This window comes from Puma concolor, chromosome E1, assembly GCF_028749965.1.
Source record: "Puma concolor isolate L17-30 chromosome E1, mPumCon1.1.hap2, whole genome shotgun sequence".
In the NCBI taxonomy this organism is placed as follows: Eukaryota; Metazoa; Chordata; class Mammalia; order Carnivora; family Felidae; genus Puma; species Puma concolor.
The window spans coordinates 49481738-49501001 of NC_141680.1; the positions used below are offsets into that span (position 1 = coordinate 49481738).

The 19264-nt window shown below is 40.2% G+C and overlaps 1 protein-coding gene across 2 annotated transcripts in view; it reads right to left on the reverse strand.

Moving 5' to 3' along the window:
• SMURF2 (SMAD specific E3 ubiquitin protein ligase 2) overlaps positions 1-13793 on the reverse strand; it is a 117159-nt gene extending 103366 nt beyond the window's left edge. For both annotated transcript variants that reach the window (XM_086687746.1, XM_086687745.1), the window contains exon 1: positions 13572-13793. In XM_086687746.1, coding sequence (XP_086543872.1) covers positions 13572-13623 — 52 coding nt within the window. In that variant the 5' untranslated portion in view covers positions 13624-13793. The remainder of the gene's footprint in view (positions 1-13571) is intronic.
• Positions 13794-19264: the final 5471 nt, after the last annotated feature.

Sequence of the window (19264 nt, forward strand, 5' to 3'; positions counted from 1 at the left end):
TACTGTCTGGGGTGGCCAAGAGAGGTACCTTTCTTCTGTAAAGCAGAAGAAAATTTTAAAGACTGATCAACTTTAGAATCTGAAAACTGAGCTCCCTTAAAATTATCCATAGGCCTTCATTCTTGTATTTCACCCTCACTGTGTGTACCACTAACTCTAGCACTAACTGGTTACTTCATCCATCAAGGCTTGTCTCTGTTTATAATGCAAGTTCCCCACAAGCAAGATCAAGGTCCAAATCTCTTCTTGAAATCCCAGTACCTACACCTCAATGTTAGGTACATGTAAAACTCTCAACAGATGTTCCCTGAATGAATATGTAAATATTTTTGTCAACATTCCACATCCTCTTTCTACTTAGAGAAAACACACTTAAGAGTTAACCAAACTGGAAATCAGAAAAAATTTGAAATATCATCACCAATCCCATTTTAAAGTACTAAAAAGGTTACTTTCCTACCTAAGCTTTTTTATCTACCTCAAATAAAAAAAGAAAAATTCAAAACTAGAAAATAGAAAACTAAAATATAGAAAGTAACAAAACTAAAATGTATTTCTTTTTTTCTTTCTTTTTTAAGTAAGCTCTACACCCAATCTGGGGCTCAAACTCATGACCCTAAGGATCAAGAGTCACATGCTCCACTGCCTGAGCCAGCCAGGCACCTCTAAAAGGATTTATATTTCATTCCAAAGGACTTTTGGTTCAACTAACTTCATTTATACAGAACTGGAATAGTTGTACCAATTGTTTCCTCAAAAATCTATTACTATTCATGAGATTTAAGAAAAAATTTTCAAAATAAAAAATTTCGTCAGATAAAGGTTCTCATTTCACTTTCATTGTTTCAGAATACTTATAAAGTTGGGATGTGAATAGTACTTAGATCATAAATGAGAACACTTTAAAACTATAGAGCTCTGAAAAAATATCATCTCCCTAACATTGACAGACGTGTTATATACATGAATTTTCTTAGGTGATGCTACAAAAACAGATCTCTTTGCAGTGAATATCAGACTGATATTTGTTAAGAAGTAAATTCTGGGGCGCCTGGCTGGCTCAGTTGGCAGAGCATGTGACTCCTGATCTCGGGGTTATTAAGTTCCACCCCCACACTGGGTGTATGGATTACCTAAAATCTTAAAAAAAAAAAAGTAAATTTTGCAGACTATGATGAAAGAGTTCTATTCATGAAGTCAAATATTAACTTGCAGGAATACTTCAGTCCTCTTGTCCTTCGTAACTTTTGTCAAAATTACTAAGGTATAAATGTCAGTTAATTCAATGACATCACAAAAAGAGATCCTATTATTTGTTTCAAATGAGGTCCTACAGACCATGTAAGCTTTTTTCAATTTCCTCAATCATTCTTTAATTCACAAATATTTACTAAAGATATACTATGTATCAAGTACTACTTTAGGCATGGTATTTTGAATGTATCACATGTATTAACTGCCATTTTACTTTTCTTAAATTTAAAAAAAAATCTCATACTTCTTCCTTTACAAAATTCCCAAAATTCAATTTTTAAAAAATTTAACCTTATAGTATTAAATTCGTATGACTCTGAATAATCGGACCAATCAATAAGTTTTCTTTGTTCACTAGGGAAATAGTTATATTTAAAGCCTGATGACATAAGATCACACACAAAAAATGAAAACCGAATTAACTACTGTTTGCAATTCTAATATAACAAAAAGAATTTTTGTATCTGTTCCTACAACACATGTAGCATACAGTTTATATAAGTTAGTTTACCCTAGGGGTACCTGGGTGGCTCAGTCAGTTAAGTGTCCAACTCTTGATTTCCACTCAGGTGACGATCTCAGGGTTAGTGACATCGAGCCCCCAGTACAGCTTGACTGACACCATGGAGCTTGGGATTCTCTCTCTCTTCTCTCTGCCCCATCCTCCCACCCCCTTTGTGTGCATGCTCTCTCTCAGAATACTTTAAAAAATAAAATAAAGTTTATCCTAAAATATGCCAGTGTCACTTATGATAGATTCTAATTCTCCATCTCCATTTATTTCAAGTACATTCATTTGGACTTTAGGTTTCAGTTTTATAGGTCTTAACTCAGCCTGACATCTACCTGTGCCGAAATATCCCCACCTACTGACAAGAGGTGAAACTACAAGCCATTCTTGAAAGTACCAGCAAACTACAGGGAAATGTATTAAGTCATTAAAGGCTGGATTTGGATCCACACAGTTCCGACACCTCCAAAAACCCTGAACTATTCAAACTATTCTCCAAAGCTCTTCTACTTTTCACCATAGGTACAGGGGAGGGAAGAGAACACAGTTAATTGCCTAAATGTTCACAATATGAGTTAATGATAAAAGTTATAACACAGTGGCTAATCTAACTACATGACTTCTTTGATATACTGGGCACCCCCAAGGTATACAAGACATCTGTGCCCATAAGACATGATATCAATTGAATAGAAACCTATATTAATCCTTATTAATGTTGTACTTGCTCCTACAGATAACAGCGTATAATTGGTTATGACTAATTTATTTTTATTTTTAACTTTAATGTTTATTTACTTTTTAAGAGAGAGGGAGACAGAGCATGAGCAGAGGAGGGTCAGAGAGACAGGGAGACACAGAATCCGAAGCAGGCTCCAGACTCTGAGCTATCAGCACAGAGCACAACAGCGGGGCCCAAACTCAGGAACCGTGAGATCATGACCTAAGCCGAAGTCGGACACCCAATCAACTGAGCCACCCAGGAACCCGATGACTAACTTATTTTTAAAAGTCTTTGGTCAAAAATGACAAAATTCATTAATACTTTACAACTTGAACAGTATTTTTCACATACTTCTCATCCAGGAGAATCTTAAAATAAGTAATATTATCATTTTAAGCATGCCCTTAAAACTAAAAGCACAGGCACCAAGAAAGTAGGTGATAAAAGGCATAAAGCTTATCAGTGGCCTAACTAGGATCTAAACCTAAATTTTCTGCCTGCAAGTTCTATAGTCTTTCTATAACATTCCAACTGCCTCCCAAAAATTACCAAGTGTATCTTACAGAGTAAATAAGATCTACATTATGGATGTCTGTTTTGTGACAGTTCCTAAGAATGTATTATGGTCAAACAAAAAAGTCGGCTTAGATTTTAATAAAATTAACTTTCTTGGTCTTGCAGAAAATACTTGCTCATAATATAATGCAACCCGAAAAATACCCAGAACCCAACACACTTGTAACAATATGTCATTTCCTTTCTATTGCTCCATTCTTTATGTTTATTCTTTTTATCCCACTTTTCCCCAAAAATGATCTGAAGGGGCTGATAACTCATAAATAGGCATCCCTTGTTAATTCACACTTGTTGCAATTCACTTCAATCAGTAAGAAATAAAACAGTTATAAATTAGGGGCACCTTGGTGGCTCAGTCAGTTGAACATCCAACTCTTGATTTCGGCTGAGGTCATGATGCCAGGGTCATGGGATTGAGCCCTGTGTCAAGCTCTGCACTGAACATGGAGCCTGCTTAAGATTCGCTCTCTCCCTCTGTTCCTCTTTGCCACTCAAGCTCTAAAATAATAAATTTTTTAAAGGTCCATAACAGAAATTTTCAGGAGAAAAATACAGACCCTAATCTAAGTTTATTCTGATTTCTTACATCTCCATTCATGGTACTATGTAATAAAAATAATCAATGCCTACAAATGTCAAGAAATTGATAAATACTTGTTGGTTGAGTAAATGAAATAATGGCTCCAACGCATCATAAAATTCTAAATTAAGGACTCAATTATGCTTATTAAACTGTTATCAAAATGTCTATGAAAAACTTTTTAATCATTGTTTGAAACCAGAAGACTTATTTTAAAGCTATAGTTATCAAGAAAGTGTGGCTCATAAATGATAAACTTAGGATAAAATTACAGCAAAAAGTGGGACGCTTGGGTGGCTCAGTCGGTTGAGCGCTGCACTCTTGATTTCGACTCAGATCATCATCCCAGGGTTGTGGGATCAAGCCCCACACTGGGCTCTGTGCTGAGCGTGGAGCCTGCTTGGAATTCTCTCTTTCCCTCTTCCCCTCCCTCACCTCCCCCTCTCAAATTAAAAACAAAAACAAAAAACAAAAGAATTACAGCTAAAAGAAACAGAACAGAGTCCAGAAATAGATCTACATATATATCGTCAACTGATTTTCAGCCAAGGTGCCAGGACAATGCAATGGAAGAAACAAAGGTATGTGAACATATAGTGCCACCAGGAAAATCAGATACCCATATGGGGGGAAAAAAAACCTTGACCATTACCTTTCACATCATATTAAAAAATTAACTTTAGAAAAGCCACAGATGTAAATGTAAAAGCTAAAATTATAATACAGAAGAAAACATAGGAGAAAACTTTTAGGACTGTGGATTAAGAAAAGATTTCTTGGGGCGCCTGGGTGGCGCAGTCGGTTAAGCGTCCGACTTCAGCCAGGTCACGATCTCGCGGTCCGTGAGTTCGAGCCCTGCGTCGGGCTCTGGGCTGATGGCTCAGAGCCTGGAGCCTGTTTCCAATTCTGTGTCTCCCTCTCTCTCTGCCCCTCCCCCGTTCATGCTCTGTCTCTCTCTGTCCCAAAAATAAATAAACGTTGAAAAAAAAAAATTTTTTTTAAAAAAAAGAAAAGATTTCTTATGAGGTGCCTGGGTGGCTCAGTCGGTTAAGTGTCCGACTCTTTGATTTCAGCTCAGGTCATGATCTGGCAGTTCATGGGTTCGAGATCTGCGTCAGGCCCTGTGCTGACGGCTCAGAGCCTGGAGCCTGCTTCGGATTCTGTGTCTCCCTCTCTCTCTGCCCCTCCGCCACTCATGCTCTGTGTCTCTGTCTCTCTCTCAAAAATAAACATTAAAAAATTTTTTTTTAATTTCTTAGGACATAAAAAGCATGAATCATAAATGAGAACTTGATGAACTGGGCTCAATCAAAATTCAAAACTTCTGCTTTTTGAAACACTATTGGGGGAAAGCCCCAAATTAGAAGAAAATATTCACAAAACACATATCTGATAAAGGACTTGTATCCAGAATACAAAAAGAAATCTCACAACTTAATGAAAAAAAATTTTTAATTATGAGCAAAATATTTGAACAGATATTCACCAAAGATAAACAGATGGCAAGTAAGTCCATGAAAAGATGCTGGACCCTGCAGGTCAATAAGGGAATTAAAATTATACCTACAGTGAAATCTCTCTACACATCAATTAGAATGGCTAAAACCAAAGATGACAATAGTACGTGTTCAAGTGCTAGCTAGGATTGGGAGCGACTGGAACTCTAACGCATTGCTGCTGGAAATGGCACAACTTTGAAAATCACTTTAGCAGATTTTTTTAAAAGTTAAACACATATTTACCATATGACCCAACGACCCTAATCATTTACTGGAGAGAAATTAAAACATGTTCACGCAAAGAGAATGGTCACAGCAGCTTTATTTGTAATGGCCAAAAACTGGAAAGAACAAATATCTGTGGATATTTGGGAATGGACAAACAAAATCAGCCATACGTGCACAATGCAACATTCCTCAGGAATAAGAAGAAACAAACAACTGATACACAAGATGGATGGATCTCAAAAGCACCATGGTAAGTGAAAGCGGTCTGGGCCAGAAGACTACATACTGTAGGATTCCACTGACATAAAATTCTAGAAAAGGCAAAACCCTAGTGACTGAAAGTAAAGTGGTTGTTGTCAAGGACTGGGGATAGAAGGAGACTGGCTGTGAAGGGGCATAAGGAAACTTTCTGGGAAAAATAACCTTTGTGCAATCTATGTAGTTAAATCCTACCTAACATTTTAGGTACTATTAGATTCATTATCATCAAGACTTATTTTTTGTTTTGTTTTAATGTTTATTTATTTTGAGAAAGAGAGAGTGCAAGCAAGGGAGGGGCAGAGAGAAAGGGAGAGAGAATCCCAAGCAGGCTTCACACTGTCAGTACAGAGCCTGACTGGGGGCTCAATCCCACCAACTGGGAGATCACGTCCTGAGCCAAATCAAGAGTCCAACCAACCAACCAACCAACCCTTGAGTTGAGTCCAAATGAGCCAACCAGGAGCCCCAAGATTTATTTTAAAACTTGAGTTTTATGTCTGCTGTCAATTTTTAGTAAGAAATCAAACTGTTAAACTTAAGATACACATCAATACTTCTTAGTGTATCAAATGTGGTTTTTAAAAAAGTAGGCCAGGACTGCCTGGGTGGCTCAGTCGGTTAAACATCCAACTTTTGCTATCAACTGAAGTCTTGGTCTCAGAGTTGTGAGTTCCAGCCCTGCACCCAGCCTGGAACCTACTTTAAAAAAAGTAGTTCAAGCCTTCAGAAGCTATTCTAAAACAAACATAAAATTCCTCTTTTTGTTCAATTAATTATACATTAGTGGAAAAGTTCAAAAGAAATGTTTTAAATGTAAAGATTTTGCTGTAAAAAATGCCAAGTACTCATACCCAGATAACTAGCATTCAGTGAAATACTAACAGGATTAGCTTGCAACAAAATTGCTCTAACAAGCAAAATACCTATTGCTGTGTTCCTAAATATAATAACTAAAATTAGAAAATACAATGAAAATGTCACAAATATAAATTAGCTGGAATTACATTCAAACATAGAAAATACCTGAACTGTCCTGAGCAATACAGACAAAAGCTTAAATAAATGTAAAATAATAACGTCCTCCTAGGAAGGAAATTAAGTACACTTAAATGCCTCTTTTTCCCTCCAAAGCAAGGCAATTCTAATTACAACACCAAGGAAATTTCTTCTTAAACCTGACAAGTTTAATATTCATGTGGAAGAGCAAATAAGTAAAAATAGCAAAAAAAAAAAAAAAAATTCCATCACAATGAACGTATTAAACTAAATTATAAAGCTATAATAATGAAAAGAGTATGGCAGTGAACAAGAGATAACCTGACTCTATTATAACTAATTTAACATAACTAAAAAGATAGCACATCACTGTGAAGAGGAAGAATTAGTTAATAAATAATGATGAGATGACTAAACAGAAACTGGGGGCGGGGGTGGGGGGAAGGAATATCTTCCTAAACCATTTTTTAGAAACACTAAAATAAAATGTACTTAAATACTTACTAAACTTCTTAACGGAAAAGGCCTTCCAAATAATAGAATAAGAAAAACAAAAGAAAAGTTGAACAGATTTGACTCCTAACTAAAACAACAAATTTGTGCATGTCCAAAAATGGCCAGAATTAAAAGTCAAATAACAGACTGGGGAAAATGTTTGTAGCAAATATAACAACAAATTAACATCTTTTTAATTCTCAGGCAAATCATTAAGAAAAACACGAAGGCCCTAACAGACAAGTAGGACAAGGCCAAACAAGTCAACAAAAATAAATATAATAAACAGGAAAATATTCAACTTCACAAGTTAATGTTTAAATACTGTATTCCATGAAATTAGCAAAAAATTTTAAAAACAAGAGCCAATGCTTGCAACAGTATTATAAAAATGTATGTTTATTTATTCATTGCTTCCCTAAACAGGCACAATTCTTACAGGAAGCAGCATGAGGAAAAATTTATCAAGAACTTACAAAAGACTCACACTCTTTAACGCAAAGCACTCTTTCTATGGAAATATCCTAGAAAAATAATCCTTAAAAAAAAAGTTATCTACACCAAGATGTTTAGGGCAATAATCTGTAATAAAAATTTAGAAACAGGGGCGCCTGGGTGGCTCAGTTGGTTAAGCGGCCGACTTCGGCTCAGGTCATGATCTTGCGGTCTGTGAGTTCGAGCCCCGCGTCGGGCTCTGTGCTGACAGCTCAGAGCCTGGAGCCTGTTTCAGATTCTGTGTCTCCCTCTCTCTGACCGTCCCCCGTTCATGCTCTGTCTCTCTCTATCTCAAAAAAATAAATAAACGTTAAAAAAAAATTTTTTAAAAAATTTAGAAACAAAAATTAGAACAAGAAAAAAATAAGAACCAGTTTTGTAGCATCCTCTTAACTGGTTATCCCAAAAGCAGTCTTCAGAGTTCCCATCCCAGCCCATCATCCCATTGCCTCAAGATTGATGTTTCTAAAGTTTATTATTTTGAGATAGAGAGAGATAGTGCAAGTGGGGGAGGGGCAGAGAGAGAAGGACAGAGAGCATCCCAAGCAGGCTCTGCACTGTCAGCACAAGCCCAATGCAGGGCTCGAACTCACAAACCATGAGATCATGACCTGAGCCACCCAAGCACCACCCAAGAATAATGTTTCTAAACATCAAAGATATGAAAGCTTACAATCCTTCCTCCTTAAAAAAAAAAAAAACAAAAAAACAAAAAAACAAAACTTCTTGGCAAAATATAACAAGTTCCTAAATGGGTTGGTCCCTGTCTATAGCCTCAACTCTTGCCACTCATACCTAGTGCATTAGCCACAAAGAACACACATAGGGGGGCGCCTGGGTGGCTCAGTCGGTTAAGCGTCCGACTTCAGCTCAGGTCACGATCTCACGGTCCGTGAGTTCGAGCCCCGCGTCGGGCTCTGGGCTGATGATGGCCCAGAGCCTGGAGCCTGCTTCCGATTCTGTGTCTCCCTCTCTCTCTGACCCTCCCCCGTTCATGCTCTGCCTCTCTCTGTCTCAAAAATAAATAAACGTTAAAAAAAAAATGAAAAAAAAAAAAGAACACATATAGAACGACAGAGAAATATTTCTACGCCTCCAGTGTTCATTCAATAAAATGCCAAAAACCCTTAATCCAAGCCGAAACAAAGACTCTGGCTTCCCAGAGCTGACAGCATAGAAACAACAAATGCCCTTCAGTGAGCTGGGTCTGACACTAGAGGAAGAGCCTCTTAGTCACAGAGGAAAGGTCAATTCAGGTCAAGGAAAGTTCTAGGGATAAGGGTAAGCTCTGAGTTGAACCTTAAAAGATGAGCCAGAATCTCAAGGGCAAGGGTAATTCCAAATAAATGGAATGTATATTTTATTTTTCCACACAAAATCTTAGACGTTTGTAACAGGCTCTCTAGAGAGACAACTTGGGATTCTGACGTGTACTTAACCTCTCCAAGTTTTTTCCTACCTCTTGGAGCTACCTCTTGGAGAATTAAAAGTGATAAAAGATATAAACTTGATACAATGTCTGGCACTTAATAAGCATTTAATATATGTCAGTCATACAGAAACACACAATGCTGATTACAACAGTGTATTTCAAGGGTCTAGCCTTCTTAGAACAGAGAAAGTAACAGTAAACAAAAAAACGAGAGCAAAAAGAGAAAAAGTAGTAAGAATGGGGTTAAACAACATACTGCCATGTAGCCAGGGTCAAACAGTTCTCTGTATACACCATGATGATATCCTCATACTACACATTATAATACCATAATTTATATTCATAATGATACCAAATCATAAATAAAACATTAAGTTCTGTTAAATATGGTCTACATGAAAAAAGTAGGACATATTACAACTTTTGAAAATCTTCAAAATCTTTAAAAGACATCAAAAATGGCCACAATAGAAATGTTGTGTGCCTAAAGTGTGGCCCTTCATTTACCTTGAAAATTGAGTTACATGCTAAACGATAAATAAGCTAAATAAAAGACATGCTAGTATATATTATGATAGTTACAGTTCCACCAACAGGAAAAAAGTAGAATCCATGATTAAAACACATACACACCCTTTACTCACCAATGCAAACCAAACTACATGAGGCACCTACACAGGTTCAACTGCATGTCTGAGTGTTAGACTAGAAGAGGTAACTTAAGAGAAAAGTCAGGAGCTTAAGCTACCTTAGAAACCAAGAAAATAAAATGGGGACATTCAAATTACAAGCACCCTTAATTAGAAACCTGTGAGACACAATTCAAGTTGTAATTTTTAAGGCCTTGAATCAATAAAATATACAATAAAACAATACTAAGATACCAGCATATCTAAACTGAGACTTTTAATGTTGATTTTCCTCAAGCTACACACAGGGTTAACCTTATTACTTCCAAGGGTTTTATAAATTAAGAACATGAGGAACTGCATATAAAAACATTTAAATTACAGAAAGGTTTGCAATATATGTTCTGGAGAAGTCAGTTATTTCTCCATATCTAAGACACTTAAATATTAGAAATTATACTAAACTGCTTTTTTGAGTCTTTGGTTCTCAAAAACATCAATGATATAAAAAAAATTGCCCCAAATTTTTTATAGTAACTAAATACAAATAATATTTTCTATCCAAAGCATTGTAAGAAAAGCCTGTATCAGATATTCATAAGTATCATGTATACAAATTTTACAGTTTCTAACCAATTTTCTATAGAAATAGTTGAAATTGGTAGCTTTACCATACAGCCCATTTTAATGATTAAGTGTTAATGTGTCATAAGAACCGAAGTAACTTGATGAACCAAATCAGATTTTAACCACCAATGGCCTGAGGAATCTCAAATGTGGGATTCAATTAACCCTACCTTCTTAGCACCAAAAATACCAAACAGTTCACTAGGTGATTGTGGGCTAAGGACTAATACATGGGGAAAGTATAATATCTGTCATGGGCAGAGATCTCGTGATTCAAATATTTCTTCTTCTTCAGTGTGTGTGTGTGTGTGAGAGAGAGAGAGAGAAAGTGAGGGAGAGAGAGAGAATGTGTACGCGTGCGTGCGCATGCACGTCATCAGGCAAAAATTGTTTACACCTTTCAGGAAAGAGACAGCTCTATGTTAAAGATATAATTGAGTAAGTACAGTTCATAAAGCACCTTGGAATCAAAGGCACTCTATAAATTTAAAATACTAGTATGGTACTGACTTAAAGCAAAGAACAATAATTTTAAAGCATCTTACAGCCCAAGTGTATTATAAACCAAATAAAAATCCACTCTGGGATGTGCCTTTTTTATTTTTTTTAGTGATCTTCCTCTATTAGAGAACCCGGATCTAAACAAACTATTAAACACTTAGTCTAAAGGTATGCCAAACATTTCTTAAGGTCTTAACAAAGAATCAACTTTTTTTTTTTTTTTTTTAAACAAAACGAGGCCTAGGTTAAATATTTTATTTGGCTTCTCAAGATGGACTGAAAAGTTGGGCACCAGCTCCAGACCAATTCCTGGACGCACATCAAACACAGCCCTGTCATTTATCCAGTCAGTCAAAACAATCTTTTCCATCTAACCCTTTAATGTTTATGTCCTAAAAAGCTGCTAATTGAATCCAGCTCTTGAAATCTATTTGTTAAAATCTATACCATCTAATTTGTAAATGGACTAAAATGAAAAAAATAGAAGTTAACTTTCCTGGCAAAACAGAAGAGAATCCACCAAATGTAACCAAAAAGGAGAGGGCAATGTTTTTATTATTTGAACAGTTTTTTCTTGAAATATGACAGAGACAAATTCCCAATGGTTTTAAAAAATTGAGAGTACCTCCAACTGTTTTTACAATCAAGGGGACACAGTGTATTTAATATTCCTCAGAAAAATCTAAAAATACAAAATCACTCTACAAATTTAGTCCAATGTGTCCTCTCCCCCGCAAAAAAGAAGTGTCATCTTTTCTCCTAAGTGAACTCACGAATTCTTATAATGTAGCATAGACTGTAAGGAAACCACAGATAAACACTTTAAGATCTACTGAGTCACAGTAAAAACCTCAAACTCATTTTAAAAAATTAAAATACCTGTTTTCTCCCTCATTTTCTCATTATGCATATAGCCTGCAAGGAAGTAAATGGCCAACAGCCTATTTCCGATGCTTTCTGCAAACCTGGAATCACAGGTTCTTCCCATGATCACTGACACAGCACTGAGTCTACAGAGGAACAGCTGTAGATAAACTCTAAAGCAACAAAGATCCCTAATAAAGGTTTCATAAGAAAAGGAAACTGAATGGGGGAAATGGAGGGGGGCGGGGAATCCCCAATCCAGGTTTTCCATTAAGAACCACTCACTAAAGGGGCGCCTGGGTGGCACAGTTGGTTAAGTGTCTGACTTCCGCTCAGGTCATGATCTCACGGTTTGTGAGTTCGAGCCCCGCGTCGGGGTCTGTACTGACAGCTCAGAGCCTGGAGCCTGCTTCGGATTTGGTGTCTCCCTCTCTCTGCCCACCCTCTGTCTCTGTCTCTCAAATGTAAACATTAAAAAAAAATTTGTTTTAAAGAGCAACTCAGTTAATGGTTCTTTGCAATTTTCCCTAGGAAAAGTAACACTGTCATAAAAGTAATATATTTTTTAAGTTGCAGCCAATTTACAGTCAGGCTAAATTCTCAAAAACCAAGTTCACTGCAAGTTTTTATCTGTAAAGTTCAGCCAGTGGACTGGGATGTGACACACAAGCATTCAATTACAAAATTAGTCCATATAAATCTCTACGTCCACTGTAGGCAAACATAATTACAGTTTATTCTTACACAGACACACACACACACACACACACTCAGACCTTTAAGAGAAACCATCTTTCTCACCACACATTCGAACATCGACGTGGATAATTTAGTGAATGGTAAAACCAGGATAATTACACTGATTTCAATTCCACTTTTCAAATCAAAAATAATTTTGTCCTTAAAATGGGGGGACACGACCATGTAAGAATACCAAAAACGGCACTGTGTAAGCAAAGTGTACCTGTAATGTCAAAGATTTAATGCACTTGGAATCATAAACACTTTGTAAGAGAGAAGCCTCCTACCTAGCAACCCCTCCAGACATTCTTTTCCATTTAGAAAAGGGAAGGGGAGGAGGTGGGGAGGGAGAAAACTTCGCTTGCAAGTCTGTATGAGCACATACTTAGAAATGTCCACCAAAAAAAAAAAAAAAAGTGTGTTTTCAAAGCAGGTCTGGAGTTAGAAGTGAGACACAAGTTCTGCGGCCTACAAGGAACAACCCAAAACATGCTACCCTACAATCAAACACTTCCAAAACACAGAGTGTACAATGAGCCGGAGTCGTCCGATCAGGCGGACGCACCGGAAAATCATCCACCTCGGTCTCCACCCTTCCCAGAGTCGTGCGTTTCAGGTGTGTGGCACCAGCTGCTGTGGCTGGCGGCAGAGAATGAAGGTTTTGCACGCGGGCATAAGTGGGCGAACAAGTTAACAAGCAGGGAACACACACACACACACACACCCTCCCGTTAAGCGCTCCATCTTTAAGGAGTGTTTACGGCGCGCAGTCAGCGACCGGATTCAATAAGCCCCGCCACAGGAGCTCCTCATCCCCCCGACGACCCCACCTGGGCAGCAACCCAGGGGTTGCTCCCCGAGGCCCGGGAGAGAGTCGTGCTCCTCGGCCAAGGCTTTCCGACCTCCACTCCGCCTGCGATTCCAACCGGAGCAGCCCTCCCTCAACAAAAGACCCCCGAGACACCGTCGGTTTTTTCAAGAATTTCCCCACAAGGGCGAGTGGTTTTGCCACTACTCCCCCTGAACTAGGCCTTCCCACGTCCCCGACCCCCAACTCACCATTGATCACGACCCTGGCCCTTCCCAAGGCCACAGGCACCCCCCGCCGGTTCGCCCACCCCACGGCCGCCCCGGCCCGGCTCCCGCCGCCCCCCTCACCTGTCAGGCGCAGCTTGACGGGCCCGTTCCTCCGGCCCCCAGGGTTAGACATGTCCCCGGCGGCGGGGGCGGCGGCGGCGGCGGGGCTGCGGCCGCGGCGCGGGGCCCGGGGCCGGCGGGCGGGGCGGGGGCGACGGCGAGGCGCGGCGGAGTCACCACAGCGGCCGGGGCTGGGGCCCGAGCAGCCGGCGCCGCGGCCGCCACGGCCGGAGGGTCCCGGATGTGCCGAGCGTCGTCGCCATGAGCCGCGGAGGGAGCGGGACGCCGAGCTCCCCCCTCCTCCCACTTCTCCTTCCTCGGCCCGGGCCGCACAACAAAGCGGCAGCCGCGGCCGGCCGCGCCGCCTCCTCCCGCGCCCCCGCCGCCCGCACGCAGCCGCCTCCGCCTTTCCCTCGGCTCGGCGAGGCCCAGGAGCCGACGGCGCTGCTCGGCCGAGGCGGGCGGTGCTCGGCGGCGCCGGAGCAAGACTCGGGGCTCGGCCGCTTCCTCCTCCACCCGCCCTCTTGTCTGAGGGAGCCGGGTCCTGGGGCCGCCGCCGCCACTCGTCGGCTCCGAGGGGCGGGGAGGAGACGGGAGGCGGGGCCGGAGGGGCGGGGCCTGGGCGGGCGCGCGCAGGGTGCCCGGGGCGCGGGGGCGCGGAGCCCGGGCGGGCCTGGGCTCTCTGGCGGTGGGGGGCGGTGCTCGCTGCAGCCGAGGGTCCCACACAGAACTTGGGGGAGAGAGAGGGCAAAAGAACAAAGTGGCGGCGCGGAGCTCTGTGGCACCGGGAGGGGCTTAGTGTCCTGCCCACTTAAGGCAGAGCTTTTGTCCGTGCACCGCAGATTGCATTTATTAGACGCCTACTGCGTGCAGGACGCTCAGAGAGACTGAGGCGAGCAAGGTTGGAACCGAGTCCGCTGCCCTCGGGAATTTAGCGTCGCTGGGGTGAGGAAAAAGACACTGTTCTCGTACCGAGGGCTAATGCAAATCTCCTGGGATGTTTTGCTCCTGGTACGGTAGTTGCCACCTCCATCCAGGACTCACCTGGTGAACGGGATCAGGTTACCTGCTTGCTCTGGCTCTTTTTCCAGCTGTAGTGCAAGGATAGGAGATTGATAATAATGCTTGAAAGGAGTATCAACATGATAAACCTTGGAGAGCAATGTATGAAAAGCTTTTCATACAGTACTGTATTTCGTTATCTCAGGAGGAAAAATAGAAAATGAAATGAGTGGACCTTACCCTTTGACCCTGTAATTGCACTCTTGGGAATTTATTCTTGATATATAATAATACAGAAGATGTTCTTTGCAAAGTTCAGTTAATAACAAAAGGGGAATGAATGAGCAGCCTCCTGATGAATGATATTACGTCATCCGCATCGATTTTTAAGCAGCCATTTAAATGGTAATTATGAAAATCATATAATAGCTTGAAATGAACAGTTTACAAATAAAGTTTAAAAGCAGAACAAAAGGTTGTATGCATGCAAAAGTATCTAGGACAATGAAAACTAAGAATAACTGGGGGAGACGGGAGATTTTTATATGCGCTTTGTTAGTTTTGCTTAAGGTTGTTATTAATGCAATTTTAAAATTTAGTAAAGTCTCGGGGCGCCTGGGTGGCGCAGTCGGTTAAGCGTCCGACTTCAGCCAGGTCACGATCTTGCGGTCCGTGAGTTCGAGCCCCGCGTCGGGCTCTGGGCTGACGGCTCAGAGCCTGGAGCCTGTTTCCGATTCTGTGTCTCCCTCTGTCTCTGCCCCTCCCCCGTTCATGCTCTGTCTCTCTCTGTCCCAAAAATAAATAAAAAGTTGAAAAAAAATTTTTTGAAAAAAAATTAAAAAAAAAATAAATAAATAAAATTTAGTAAAGTCTAATATATTTTAATGCTAACTCAGTGTCAGGTCATTACTTTTTTTTTAATGTTTTATTTATTTTTAAGACAGAGACAGAGCATGAGTGGGGATGGGGCATTACTTTTTTTTTTATGTTTTATTTATTTTTAAGACAGAGACAGAGCATGAGTGGGGATGGGGCAGAGAGAGAGAGAGACACAGAATCTGAAGCAGGCTCCAGGCTCTGACCTGTCAGCACAGAGCCCGACGTGGGGCTCGAACTCAGGAACTGTGAGATCACGACCTGAGCCGAAGTCAGACGCTCAACCGACGGAGCCACCCAGGCGCCCCAGGTCGTTACTTTCAATTTGTTAGTAATGTCTCTTCATTCTCCAGATGAAGTACCTCCAAGAGCATCACATCAGTCTGGCTACAGCCCTACAATTAAAGTATCCAAAAAATTATATAAAGTTCTACGAGTTAGACTAGAAATTCAAAGGAGGTGAGATACCACTTCATGCCTGTCAGAATGGCTAACATGAACAACTCAGGCAACAACAGATGCTGGCGAGGATGTGGAGAAAGAGGATCTCTTTTGCACTGTTGGTGGGAATGCGAACTGGTGCAGCCACTCTGGAAAACAGGAGGGAGGTTCCTCAAAAAACTAAAAACAGAACCACCCTACAACCCAGAAATTACACTACTAGGTATTTACCCAAGGGATAGAGGTATGCTGTTTCGAAGGGACACATGCACCCTTATGTTTATAGCAGCACTATCAACAATAGCCAAAGTATGGAAAGAACACAATGTCCATCGACAGATGGATGGATAAAGAAGATGTGTGATATATATAAAATGGAGTATTACCCGGCAATCAAAAAGAAAGAAATCTTGCCATTTGCAACTATGTGGATGGAACTAGAGGGCATTATGCTAAGCAAAATTAGAGAAACACAAATATCATATGAGTTCATTCGTATGAGGACTTTAAGATACAAAACAGATGAACATTAAGAGACTCTTAAATATAGAGAACAAACAGAGGGTCGCTGGAGGAGTTTTGGGAGGGGGGATGGACTAAATGGGTAAGGGGCATTAAGGAATCTACTCCTGAAAATATTGTTGCACTATATGCCAAGCAACTTGGATGTAAATTAAAAAATAAATAAATGATTAAAAAATAAAATAAATTCAAAGGAGGGTACTAGAAATTCATTCAAATTCAAATATTAAGTACCTACTATGTGCAAAGCAGTGAACAAGTTCGAGAAATGCTTCTTCGCACTACAGAAGCTCTGAAGTTACACTAATGAATTTGAACAATGGCTGCTATCACAATTTGAAAGACTGGATGGACAATGGCAATAAAATTAGCAAACTGACAGATAAATACACATTTGCCTTACTCCTATGGCACACGCTACGTTCCCAACCACCCACTAACATCATTTGTAGCTTTGTATTATTAAGCAATAGTTAGGATTTCAGAAAATGATGGGTGAGCTGGGGAAGCTACCGTTTGTGAAGTTTAAAGCAGTATGTTCAGATATGTAAGTGACAGTGCAGAAAAGTGTACACATGCCTAATACGCAGAGGAGGACTGTGTTTAGGCTTGCCGGTGTATAAGTTTAAATCTCATCGTGTAAAACAAAAGAGTCAAATGAGAATAACACTATAAAACCGTACTGTTTAGCTAAACTTTCATTAGATTAAATTTCAGCATTCAGCATTAGGAGCATGCTTTGCTTCCTCATGGCAACACTTTTAGATAATAAGTTTGAGGAAAAAGGGAGGAAAAATAATTCTTAGGGAATTCACCCTTTTCTTTCTTCCTAAAATAGAAATCCACTTCCGACATAAGTTGTACCTAGACATGTCTGTAATGGGAATGAGGATTGCAGAAAATCTTTTCAGAGCGATCTTACTCCTTTATGACTTCTAATTTGCTCTTGGTAGAATTGTGCACCTTTTATCAAATCATTATTCTAGGCATCTGTCTCAAGTTTACTAACTCCACCTATTTCCTACTAATAAAATAAGTCTTTTTTCCATAAATGCCACTTACTAGAAACTTGCAGTGAAAATACTATAACAACAACTCATTAGATAGCATTTTGGCGCAAAAATTTTAAGCTCTTTTATTTACATATTTTAATCACTTAAAGTTGCACTCTTTATGATGGAATCCTAGACCAGAGTTGAAAATCTACACATGGCCATAAGAATATTTAAAACCTTTTGTTTGAAACATGTTTCTGTTTTCCAAGGCTAATGTTAAATTTGATGTGACTTTGCAAGAAAATGCTTACCATCTGTAGTTGGTATTTTTCTTCTGCTCCCGCCATTAATATATTTTTTACATAGAAGAGTTGTCTCCAGTAATAAAAAATCTGTCTGAGGTAAGGTTATGTTAATAATGGTACCCCCGTGAAGCCATTTTTTTGAAGCTATTTTTGTAGCGTAAATTTTTAATTTAATACAGTTTATGCACCATGGAAAAAGCAAACGTCAAGCACTCAGCAGTTTCTACCACTGCTTAAAATTCAACTTTTTTTAATGGTTAAAATATCATGAATTTAATTTAATCTAATGTAGTATCTAGTTCTCGCTTTAACTAACGAAGCAGCTAAGCAGAACTCCCATGTACTTATAGCTGTTAACCTGACTCTCCCTCTCCCATCCCCACTCTTTTCCTCTCTGCCTTTGCCTGTCCTGGGTACTGAGAATTAGGTTTACTAAAAACCCTTGTGGGCAGTCCTGTCTTGACATGGTTTAGAATTAGGTTACGTTCCAAGCTGTTCTTTATGACCCCTTCCCTGATCCCCTCCCTGTAGACCTGGTTCCCAGTGATGGAAACTGAGGTCACACCTGGGACCTGTGTTTCTCCAGGTCTGGATTCCCCCCAGGCCACTGACTTTGCTCTTGCCTTTGATGGTAGTCCCTACCCACATCCCTTCCTGAAGGAATCTGCCCTCACCTACTGTTCTAACATAGTGTTCTATGCTCATCCCCAGAGATGCTAATTCAACGAATTAGGGTGGGGCCCATGAATTTGCATTTCTAATGCTGCTGGTGGGGAGAACCCACTTTGAGAACCACTGCCTGATATCATGAATGAGCCTGGGTGGCCCTCTTTATACTAGGTGAGCTTGGCTTCCTGGCTATGAGATGACTGATCAAGAGGCCAGTCCGATTTTATCGCCTTGGAACTTGAAATGGGGACAGTGGGAGACTTAGTGGTGTGGAGCTGGGTTGACAGGTTGTAGGGCTGGCACCTGAGAAAGACATTTTAAGGTTCAAGTAGATGAATACATGAGGAAATCAGTGAGTAGAAAGAGACTAACAAAGCAGACAAACCAAAATGGGGATGAGGTTTCATAACCCCAAAGAGGGAGACAAAGAGAGTGATTATTTGACCAGAATTCCCTCTGGACTCCTGGTCCACGAGTGACTTCTTACAATTCATTTCCAAGGAATCTCACCATGCAGAACAACCATCCCACCCCTACTTAAGCAGGTTTAAATGGGTCTCTGTCCCTTGCATTCACTCTGTCTTCACTTGGAACACTTATTCCTCTTCAGGCCTGTGCATTTCTCCAAACACCCTTGATTGTCTGCCTTGCTCCTGCCAATGTTCTTCCCCAGAAATGAGTCTCACCTACAACCCAGCCTGTGGCTTAGGATCCTACCACTCGGTGGTAGTGCTTTTAGAATCTATAGCACTCTGATACATATGGCTATCAGGCTCCTGAAATACGGCTAGTGATGTGCTGCAGACATAAAATGCCCACTGGGTTTGGAAGACTTAGTCTGGGGAAAAAAGAAGGCAAGATGTCTTAATATTTTTATATCCATGGCATTGAAAATAATATTTTG